At 45.1% G+C, this 12,152-nt stretch overlaps 1 protein-coding gene across 1 annotated transcript in view; it reads left to right on the top strand.

The window, feature by feature from the left end:
- Positions 1 to 12,152, top strand: part of arhgef12b (Rho guanine nucleotide exchange factor (GEF) 12b) — a 74,553-nt gene that overhangs the window by 43,153 nt on the left and 19,248 nt on the right. The window contains 9 exon segments of the mRNA XM_079247974.1: positions 3,263 to 3,361; positions 3,461 to 3,503; positions 5,107 to 5,212; positions 5,319 to 5,456; positions 5,577 to 5,609; positions 8,164 to 8,278; positions 8,391 to 8,499; positions 8,600 to 8,830; positions 8,962 to 9,109. Coding sequence (XP_079104100.1) covers positions 3,263 to 3,361; positions 3,461 to 3,503; positions 5,107 to 5,212; positions 5,319 to 5,456; positions 5,577 to 5,609; positions 8,164 to 8,278; positions 8,391 to 8,499; positions 8,600 to 8,830; positions 8,962 to 9,109 — 1,022 coding nt within the window.

The raw sequence follows: 12,152 nt of genomic DNA, 5'->3' as shown, positions 1-12,152 counted from the left end.
AACGAATTAAACGGGAAAGTAATGTGATGTTTCTAAACAGGAAAAACCTAAGATTCCCATCATTTCTACTGGGGAATCAGTTCTACTGGGGAATCGGTTCTACTGGGGAATCGGTTCTACTGGGGAATCAGTTCTACTGGGGAATCAGTTCTACTGGGGAATCAGTTCTACTGGTGAATCAGTTCTACTGGGGAATCAGTTCAACTGGTGGATCAATTCTGCTGGGGAATCAGTTCTACTGGTGGATCAATTCTGCTGGGGAATCAGTTCTACTGGGGAATCAGTTCTACTGGTGGATCAATTCTGCTGGTGGATCAATTCTGCTGGGGAATCAGTTCTACTGGGGAATCAGTTTTACTGGTGAATCAATTCTGCTGGGGAATCGGTTCTACTGGGGAATCGGTTCTACTTGGGAATCAGTTCTACTGGGGAATCAGTTCTACTGGGGAATCGGTTCTACTGGTGAATCAGTTCTACTGGTGAGTCAGTTCTACTGGTGAATCGGTTCTACTGGTGAATCGGTTCTACTGGTGAATCGGTTCTACTGGGGAATCTGTTCTACTGGGGAATCTGTTCTACTGGGGAATCTGTTCTACTGGGGAATCGGTTCTACTGGTGAATCAGTGCTACTGGTGAATCAATTCTGCTGGGGAATCAGTTCTACTGGGGAATCAGTTCTACTGGGGAATCAGTTCTACTGGGGAATCAGATCTACTGGTGGATCAATTCTGCTGGGGAATCAGTTCTACTGGGGAATCAGTTTTACTGGGGAATCAGTTCTACTGGGGAATCAGTTCTACTGGGGAATCAATTCTGCTGGGGAATCTGTTCTACTGGGGAATCGGTTCTACTGGGGAATCAGTTCTACTGGGGAATCAGTTCTACTGGGGAATCAGTTCTACTGGTGGATCAATTCTGCTGGGGAATCAGTTTTACTGGGGAATCAGTTTTACTGGGGAATCAGTTCTACTGGTGAATCAATTCTGCTGGGGAATCGGTTCTACTGGGGAATCGGTTCTACTGGGGAATCAGTTCTACTGGGGAATCAGTTCTACTGGGGAATCAGTTCTACTGGTGAATCCGTTCTACTGGGGAATCAGTTCTACTGGTGGATCAATTCTGCTGGGGAATCAGTTCTACTGGGGAATCAGTTTTACTGGGGAATCGGTTCTACTGGGGAATCAATTCTGCTGGGGAATCGGTTCTACTGGGGAATCGGTTCAACTTGGGAATCAGTTCTACTGGGGAATCAGTTCTACTGGGGAATCAGTTCTACTGGTGAATCGGTTCTACTGGTGAATCGGTTCTACTGGGGAATCGGTTCTACTGGGGAATCGGTTCTACTGGGGAATCGGTTCTACTGGTGAATCAGTTCTACTGGTGAATCAATTCTGCTGAGGAATCAGTTCTACTGGGGAATCGGTTCTACTGGTGAATCAGTTAGACTGGTGAATCAGTTCTGCTGGTGAATCAGTTCTACTGGTGAATCAATTCTTCTGGGGCATCAATTCTACTGGTGAATCAATTCTACTGTTGAATCAGTCGTACTAGTGAATCAGTTCTACTGGTGAATCAGTTCTACTGTTGAATCAGTCCTATTGGTGAATCAGTCCTACTGGTGAATCATTTCTACTGGTGAGTCAGTTCTACTGGTGAATCAGTTCTGGTGATGAATCAGTTCTACTGGTGAATAAGTTCTACTGGGGAATCAGTTCTACTGGGGAATCAATTCTACTGGGGAATCGGTTCTACTGCTGAATCGGTTCTACCGGTGAATCGGTTCTACTGGTGAATCAATTCTGCTGGGGAATCTGTTCTACTGGGGAATCAGTTCTACTGGGGAATCGGTTCTACTGGTGAATCAGTTCTACTGGTGAATCAATTCTACTGGTGAATCAGTTCTACTGGTGAATCAGTTCTACTGGTGAATCAGTCCTACTGGTGAATCAGTTCCACTGGTGAATCAGTTCTACTGTTGAATCAGTCCTACTGGTGAATCATTTCTGCTGGTGAGTCAGTTCTACTGGGGAATCAGTTCTGGTGATGAATCAGTGCTACTGGTGAATCAGTTCTACTGGGGAATCGGTTCTACTGGTGAATCAATTCTACTGGGGAATCGGTTCTATTGGTGAATCAGTTCTCCTGGTGAATCAGTTCTCCTGGTGAATCAGTTCTATTGGTGCATCAGCTCTATTGGTGAATCAGTTCTACTGGTGAATCAGTTCTACTGGTGAATCAGTAGCATAAAAAAGATTCGACAGCTGCATGCTGCCATTTTCAGCGGACTATGTGTATAATAAGATATTTTACATCCCCTAAGAAGTATTTTCTGTCTGTATTATTCCATGTTATTTGATTATTTCCTGGAGCAGATGGTTTTATTACTAAATATAAACTACAAAAAGTCTTTTTGTCTTTGAGGGTTCAAGGCACACACAGACAAGCGTTCAACCAGTTTCTACATGGTTTTATTTTTACACAATTACAGAAGTTCCTGTTATTTTATTGAAGGCAATAAAAAAGAAAAATGCGGAAGGTTATTTTGTCTATTTTTGGAATTTAATCCTTTCCTCATAATCTGTTGCTGAATTTACATATGAATGCTGGACCTGAAAGGGAGGTGGGGGCAAACGGGAGTCAACAGAAAAGAAATAGTGAAGATATGGTAAAGAAACAAGGATACACCAGATAAAAAAGCAGCAGCTCGAGCTGTTCAGTACAAACGGTAAAACAAGACAGTTGATGCTACAGCTGTAAGGAAACAGAAACCACCTTCAACATCTGCGAGAAAATAAAGCAGACAATCATCAGGAGCATCTACAAAAAGACTGAAAAGCTGAGGAAAAAAATCATGAATCCTAACAAAAAAAGAGAAAAAGACATGAATATATATATCTTTAGTTGTTGCAGATTAAATCCTGGAAGGTTGTTAACTTCCAGAGATTATCAAAGTTTCCTGGAATAAGATCTGCTTACAGTGTGGAATCACTGCTTTTGTTAAATTGTACATGACTATGCAGTATCGTGTGCAAATCGTGTTTTTTAACGAAAGAAATCACATTCCTCAACGTGCAAAACTGTTTTTATCTTTTCTGCTTAGTTAAAAACAAGAGAGAATATGAACATGTGTGGGTTAATTTAGCATTATTATAAAGGAAAGTGGGCCACAGATTGAACCCTGTGGGTTAGAAAAGCTGCTCTCTGTAGGGAAAAAGTTGTTTTGAAACTCATTTAAATGACCCAAAGCTCCTCTCATTCTCAGCTGTGTTATCTCTACGCCGACATGCACAAGCAAACCAGCTCCAAAGAAAGCCGACGCTTCTTCATGGAGTTCCACTCGCTCTTCTTAGACCGAACAGCCGTAAGTCTCTCTCCTTTTCCTCCTCAGTTAGCGACCGTTCGCTCGCATCTTTGGCTCAACGTTTGTTGATATGATCCTACTCCTGGTTGTCTTTTCTAGAATCTTAAAGTGCCTGTGCCTGAATCGGTTGCAGCTGAACTAGGTGAGGGATGATGCACAGACAAGACGATTTATATCACGATTTCTACTACAGACTAAATATCACACACAAATCTGTATTTGATTAAGAAGTGATTTCTGTTTCTATGTAAGTGTTTATCATAGTTAATCATATTTTCCAAGCTTTAACTGACAGGAGCAACTTTTATCAGCTTATTCTGAATAAAAAGAAGAATTTAGTGAAAGATGAGACTGATGGATGAAAGTAGGAAGAGACTATTGTATTAGTTATTTTACTCTTTAACTGCATAAAAATACAAAATTGATTTGAGGATAGAAAATAAAGTACATTTTTGGTGGTGAGAGAAAAGGTTACTGACCATTTGCCACTTAAAATATTCATTTCAGCAGTTATATTTAATCATATTTTCTATTTGTACATCCGATTTATTTCCAGTAGAACATAAACAACATACAGGATGATGTTTAGCATCATGTCGCTTCTCCTCTTCTTTTAACAAACGTTTAATAAAAGTGAGGAGAGCAGCTGCTGGAATTTTAGGAGAGGAAAGACGTCCCAGTCTGGTCTGATGCAGGATTCCAGCTGCTCTACTGGATTTCTGCTTCCATGATGCTCCAGATGTTTTGTACTGGTGAAACTGGACTGCAGCAGACCAGTTCTCCTGTTCCACCATGCTGCTGTGATGATGCAGGATGTGGTCCAGCATGGTGGAAGGTCTTCCCTGAAGGAGACGTTGTCTGCATGGGAGCAGATGTTTCAGCATTGATGGAGCTTCCCAGATGTGGAAGCTGCCCACGCCATCGGCACTAATGCAACCCCATCCCATCAGAGATGCAGGCTGATAACAAGCTGGATGCTCCCTCTCCTCTTTAGTCCGCAGGACACGCCGTCCATGCTGTCCACAAACTATTCCACATCTTCATCCAGGTTTCCACTCAGAACATTTTAAATGAGCTTTGGTCCAGAGAAGACGGCGTGTTTCTGGATCCTCTTCACATATGATGGAGCTTTAACCGGCATGTGTGGATTTCAGCCTGAACTGTGTTCACACTGGTTTCTGGAAGTCTTCCTGAGTCCATTCACTGGTTTCCAGTAGAGAATCATGTCTGGTTTTAATGCAGAGGATCCTCAACATGCAGCATTGTCCCGTGCATACAGAGATTCCTTCAGATTATCGGACTCTTTTGATATTATACTCTGTAGATGGTGGGATCTTTAAATCTTCACAGCATTTTGTTGTGGAATATTTTTCTAAACTTGTTCCACAATGTTTAGATCCCGTTTGTCTCAGATTGGTGAAGCTCTGTCCATCTTTCCATCTGTGAGACTCGGCCTCTCTAAAGTGCTCCTTTTATATCGGGTCATGTTACTGACCTGTTGCCAATAAACCTGGTTAATAGTCACATTCCCCTCCAGTAGTTTCTGATTTGTACCAGTTGCTTTTCCAGCCTTTTCTTGCTCCTGTTCCAACTTTTTACCGACGTGTTGCTGCATCAGATTCACCATCAAATGGAAAACGTCTTAGTTTTAACATCAGATATGATGTTTATGTTCTACTGGGAATTAACTAGGAGTTGATGAGACTCACAAATCAACATTTTAACTTCATTATTTTGTATTTCAGAGAAGCGCAGACTGGAGCTGATCCCAGAGGAGCTCTGTAAACAATATGTTCAGGTGCTACAAAACACAATGCTTGCAGATCTGCACAAGAACCTGGAGGACTTCAGGTAAAGTCACCTCAGCAGTCTGCAGCATTCATACTGTAACCTGCAAAGCAACATCATGTCAGACAGTCACACATGGAGCTGTAAACCCTGCATCCTCTACATGCAGACAGAAGCGCAGCATGGGCCTGACGCTGGCTGAAGACGAGCTGTTCAAGCTGGACTCGGAGCAGGGAAAAGACCAGCAGGCGCTGGAGAAGGAATGCTCCTGTGCTGAACACATCCTCTCCAAGATTGAGGATATCCTGTGAGTCTCAGAATACACGCATCGGTGCAGACATGAATGTGTGTTTTCATATCTCCTCATGCGGCTGTGTGTGTGTGTGTGTGTGTGTGTGTGTGTGTGTGTGTGTGTGTGCTGTTGCAGGTTGACCTCACAGCCCTCAGAGGAGGAGAAGTGGTAAGAAGATGGACTTCTCAGTTCTCGGTTTTAGAGAAGTATTGCAGTTTCTGTTCCACCCTGTTTCTGTTATTTATAGCTGAATGAGTGAGAGACTGAATCTGGTTGATCGGGAAGTCCCACTTTAGATCACAATGCACCAGTTTGGCTTACTGGCATGTAATGTTAAATTAGCAGAACCTTAATGGTAATATTGTTGCTGTCTGTAGTTTCAGCAGCGCTGGCGTTATCTATACCGATTCACAACAAAGCACTTTTACACCACAGTCCAGTTACAATCCAGTCCAATTAAAATCCAGTTAAGGAGTTGATTAGACACTGGAGAGGAAAACCTCCTTCAGAACCAGAACCAGGAAGAACAGCCATCTTTCTGGAGCAGTTGGAGGTGGAGAGGACAGTAAACTGTAATCCTGGGATCTTTCTAAGACTGAAGAAATAACTAACAGCTTTGTCAGATGTTTCTACATGAGGAGTAGAGAGAACAGAGAGGAGCCCAGTGCATCATGGGACATCTGCCAGCAGCCTCTGTCTTTAGATAAACCTGGAGAAACATGATCCGTGATGATAATTCTCATCAGAACCTGCAGCATTTTTCACCAGGTTGAAGCTTTTTCGAATTTTTGGCACAGAAAATGAACATGGACTACTTTTTCTGTTGCTCTGAGACAGGATGTTTCACATTTTGGGAATATTATGTAGATAAAAGATATGGGATCAGAATCCTGTCATAATCTGAAACTGAAAACCTGAAATCCAGTTTTGAAATGTTAAAAAATATTTTGGGAGTCGGAAAAAGTTTACCACGAGGGCAAACAGTCAGGCACTGAAAGGCTGGCAGCAGACACCCTGCATCCTCCCCGATGAGCTTCGATGAGGAACAGGTGTGCAGCCACACCTGTTGGAGATTCCAGCCTCCTGCAGACGGCTCACTGCTGGACGACACCTGAAAGCAGTCTTGTCAGCATTTTCAGAGAGGGTTTTAGCTGCAGCCTGGAGAATAAGGCGGGGATGCCCTACCCCGCCCCCTCAACATTTTGATTGGATTAACCCTAACCGTGACACTAACCCTAACCCCATGCCCATTCGACTCCCAACCACGCCCATTTGACATCAACCACAGCCGTTTCACATCAACCACGCCCATTTGACATCAACCACAGCCGTTTCACATCAACCACGCCCATTTGACTTCCAACCATGCCCGTTTGTATATAACCACCCCGTTTGACATCAATCACGCCCAATAGACGTCCAACTCCGCCCAATATCCAGCCACGCCCCATTTTCCAGGCTGGAGCCGTGGGTTCTTGGATTTTCAGAGTTTCAGATAGAACTTTGTTGTTCCACCACATTAGTTTACAAAAAACTTTTCAAGCTTTGAAATATAAAAACTGCTGTGTGCATGTTTGCAAAAAAAAAGCTTTAATCCCTTGAAACTTGAGTTTTGAAACATTAAACTCTTCTGCAAACATCGTTTTGTATGCGAGCTCTGGGTGCAACACTGATTTTTGATTTTACAGAGTTTCAAACCTCACATTTTCAGAGTTCCATCCACACCGCTGTGGGGTTGTGATGATGTGACTTTTGGCCGCGTTCTCTCACTGCTTTGGTTTGAAACTCTGAAACTCACACTCCAGAAGGAGAGACACCTGTTTCTTAAAACCAACCTTTTCTCTGGTAAAGTATTCAGCCTGTTAGCTCCTCGACATCTTTCCAATCTAACAAACTGACTGGTTTCATCAGACTTCATGGAAAGCATGTCTGAGTATCATCTCCATAATTATATCACCTAAAGAAAGGATGTACGGCATGAAAAGTATTGGTCTAAATACAGAACCCTGTGGAACTCCATGACCTATGTGAAGAAGATTCATCATTTACATTCACAAACTGCAATCTAAACCAGCCTAATCTGGTTCTTTTAATCCCAATATCATGTTCAAAGTTGGCCCTGCGATGGGCTGGTGACCTTCCTAGGGTGTACCCTGCTTCTCACCCAATGATTACTGGGATAGGCTCCAGTTTACTGCGACCAGGGCCAGGTTAAAAGTCCACAGGCCCCTGGGCCCAGAGTGTTCCAGTGTTCCCCACTGCAACATTGTGAAACTTGTGAATGATACACTGTGAAACAACATTTCTAACATCTTTCAGCCAGTGCTACCAACACACTGGACACTGTTGTGTTACTATCTGGCTTTTATATACATTTAGTTTTATGTCCAAACTGCTGGTGTTTTCCCTACGTAGGTCCTAAGTAAGCGTGGGCTCCTGGGATTGGATAGTCCGACCCTTAATGGACCAAGTGGTTAAGAAAATGAATGAAGGAAAATGTTCAAGCCTCTGCATCAGTGGTATCAAATGCAGCATTGAGATCTACCAGGACTAGTCCAGAGAGGAGTCCTTTATCTGAGACCACGAGGTCTCTCTCTGGGCTCTAATCCTGACTGAACTGATGTGGTTGTATCACTGACAAATCCTCACCGTGGACCACAGGAAGCTGTAGATTCTGACATCAGTAGAATAAAAGGTTTTCCCCTTTTTGTCTCTTGTGCAGCCAAGCTATGCAGTATGTGATTCAGACCTACATGAAGCACCTCGGGGTGAAAGTAAAGGAGCATCGAGGACTCGAACAAAAGCGTGCACGAAAGAATTACCTTCCCAAGATCAAGGTAATCTGAACATGATGAAACAAACCACGATTCTAGTGAATTTCAGGCATTTTGAATCGTCTCAGATCCTGTTTGAAGCTCCCGGAAGAAAAACGTATTTCCTGTTTTAAAGGTGAAAAGCATCAAACCTGAGAAGGAGGGCGAGGAGAAGGTGAAGAAGCCTCGGTTTACCAACATCCTCGGCTCTCCTCGGCGTCTGAGCCGAGTGGACTCCACCTCCGGTGAGGACCAGTTCGTCCTGGTTTACTGCGGCTCCTCGGAGCGTGTGTGTGTGTGTGTGTGTGTGTGTGTGTGTGAGTTAAAGCCTGCTTGTGTATGCAGTTGGTAAAGCTGTGGAGCTGAACAAGCAGCGGTCACCGAAGCTTTCTTCACCACCCTTTGGCATCCCCGAGCTGTCCAACAACTCTGCCTCGGCTTCGGGACGGAGCCGTGCCAACCTCCTCAGCGAGGGATCGGACACCAGCACTCAGTCGGTGTCTTCCAACACCTCCCTTCCCCACAGCTCCCCCACCCCACTGGCCTCGGATACTAGTGGACAGGAGTCGGACCCCAGTAAGATATTCCTGTCTGCTTCACATTTAGGAAGTCTGAGGAGTGTCTGTTTCCTCTGGTTGTTGATTCAACCCAACAATACCCAATTTATTGTGCTTGATAAAATAAAAAATCCTGTCTTTGCTTGGCAGATGTCTCTCCGTTCTGTGTCCAGCCCAGACTGAGCGATGGTCTGCCGTCTGGAGACCACCAGGACGGCCTCTCCAGTCCAACCAGCACGCAGTTTGACTTCAGCCCCTCCAACCTGGAGCAGCGAGACGAAGATCAGGAGGCCTTCAGGTGTTTAGAGGTTTCCTCTCAGCAGAACTGCCAGATCAGAATCACAAACAGTTTAAATAAAGAGACTTTATTAAACGCTGCAAAACGTCAGACAAACCACAGCATTATTAAACAGTTTGGGTTGTGGATCAGCAGAAACACAGAACTTCTTTTTCTGTGGTTGTTTATGACCACTTTGCAATAAAAGCAGATTAATACATTTTATTAGCAAACCAATAAAAAACATGATCATTCATACAAACATCTCCAGAAAATGCAAATCAAAGACCTTTAAAATAATTTGCTCATTTGTTTAAGCTTGTAACAAACAGTCCAGAGCTGTTTTACCCAGTTTTCATCATAGTTAGAAAATATTAACTCATCTCAAGTTCATGTCAGCAGTGCAACTAAAGATATTGATTAATTTAGATTAATAAATCATTCAAACAAATCTGCAAACATTTCTTGGAATCTACACTCACCGTCTACTTTATCAGGATCACATTCTGGTGCCTTGTTGGAGCCTTTTTCCTCCAGAACCGCCTGAATTCTGGTGTAACAGATCCAACAAGGTGTTGCAAACATTCCTCAGAGGTTTTCCTCCACGTTGACATAAAGCATCACACACATCATGATAATAACCTCCCGTTCCACCTCATCACCATGAGAACCTCCCGTTCCACCTCATCATGATGAGAATCTCCCGTTCCACCTCATCACCATGAGAACCTCCCGTTCCACCTCATCACCATGAGAACCTCCCGTTCCACCTCATCACCATGAGAACCTCCCGTTCCACCTCATCACCATGAGAACCTCCCGTTCCACCACATCATGATGAGAATCTCCCGTTCCACCACATCATGATGAGAATCTCCCGTTCCACCACATCATGATGAGAATCTCCCGTTCCACCTCCTCATGATGAGAATCTCCCGTTCCACCTCATCACCATGAGAATCTCCCGTTCCACCTCATCACCATGAGAATCTCCCGTTCCACCTCATCACCATGAGAACCTCCCGTTCCACCACATCACGATGAGAATCTCCCGTTCCACCTCATCACCATGAGAATCTCCCGTTCCACCTCATCACGATGAGAATCTCCCGTTCCACCTCATCACCATGAGAATCTCCCGTTCCACCTCATCACCATGAGAACCTCCCGTTCCACCTCATCACCATGAGAATCTCCCGTTCCACCACATCACGATGAGAATCTCCCGTTCCACCTCATCACCATGAGAACCTCCCGTTCCACCTCATCACCATGAGAACCTCCCGTTCCACCTCATCACCATGAGAACCTCCCGTTCCACCTCATCACCATGAGAATCTCCCGTTCCACCTCATCAGGATGAGAATCTCCCGTTCCACCACATCATGATGAGAATCTCCCGTTCCACCACATCATGATGAGAACCTCCCGTTCCACCACATCATGATGAGAATCTCCCGTTCCACCTCATCATGATGAGAATCTCCCGTTCCACCTCATCACGATGAGAATCTCCCGTTCCACCTCATCAGGATGAGAATCTCCCGTTCCACCTCATCACGATGAGAACCTCCCGTTCCACCTCATCACGATGAGAACCTCCCGTTCCACCACATCATGATGAGAACCTCCCGTTCCACCTCATCACCATGAGAATCTCCCGTTCCACCTCATCACCATGAGAACCTCCCGTTCCACCACATCATGATGAGAATCTCCCGTTCCACCTCATCACCATGAGAACCTCCCGTTCCACCACATCATGATGAGAATCTCCCGTTCCACCACATCATGATGAGAACCTCCCGTTCCACCTCATCATGATGAGAACCTCCCGTTCCACCACATCATGATGAGAATCTCACGTTCCACCTCATCACCATGAGAACCTCCCCTTCCACCACATCACGATGAGAATCTCCCGTTCCACCACATCACCATGAGAACCTCCCGTTCCACCACATCATGATGAGAATCTCCCGTTCCACCTCATCATGATGAGAATCTCCCGTTCCACCACATCACCATGAGAACCTCCCGTTCCACCACATCATGATGAGAATCTCCCGTTCCACCTCATCACGATGAGAATCTCCCGTTCCACCACATCACGATGAGAATCTCCCGTTCCACCACATCACCATGAGAACCTCCCGTTCCACCTCATCACGATGAGAATCTCCCGTTCCACCACATCACCATGAGAACCTCCCGTTCCACCACATCACGATGAGAATCTCCCGTTCCACCTCATCATGATGAGAATCTCCCGTTCCACCACATCACCATGAGAACCTCCCGTTCCACCACATCATGATGAGAATCTCCCGTTCCACCTCATCACGATGAGAATCTCCCGTTCCACCACATCACGATGAGAATCTCCCGTTCCACCTCATCACCATGAGAACCTCCCGTTCCACCACATCACCATGAGAACCTCCCGTTCCACCTCATCACGATGAGAATCTCCCGTTCCACCTCATCATGATGAGAATCTCCCGTTCCACCACATCACGATGAGAATCTCCCGTTCCACCTCATCACGATGAGAATCTCCCGTTCCACCTCATCACGATGAGAATCTCCCCTTCCACCTCATCACGATGAGAATCTCCCGTTCCACCTCATCATGATGAGAATCTCCCGTTCCACCACATCACGATGAGAATCTCCCGTTCCACCTCATCACGATGAGAATCTCCCGTTCCACCTCATCACGATGAGAATCTCCCCTTCCACCTCATCATGATGAGAATCTCCCGTTCCACCTCATCACGATGAGAATCTCCCGTTCCACCACATCATGATGAGAATCTCCCGTTCCACCTCATCATGATGAGAATCTCCCGTTCCACCTCATCACCATGAGAATCTCCCGTTCCACCTCATCATGATGAGAATCTCCCGTTCCACCTCATCACCATGAGAACCTCCCGTTCCACCTCATCACCATGAGAATCTCCCGTTCCACCACATCACGATGAGAATCTCCCGTTCCACCACATCACCATGAGAACCTCCCGTTCCACCTCATCACGATGAGAATCTCCCGTTCCACCAC

This window comes from Telmatherina bonti (assembly GCF_933228915.1).
Source record: "Telmatherina bonti genome assembly, chromosome: 10".
Lineage (NCBI taxonomy): Eukaryota > Metazoa > Chordata > Actinopteri > Atheriniformes > Telmatherinidae > Telmatherina > Telmatherina bonti.
Note: the sequence above shows the minus strand (reverse complement) of the source record. Positions and strands in the feature narration are given on the sequence as shown.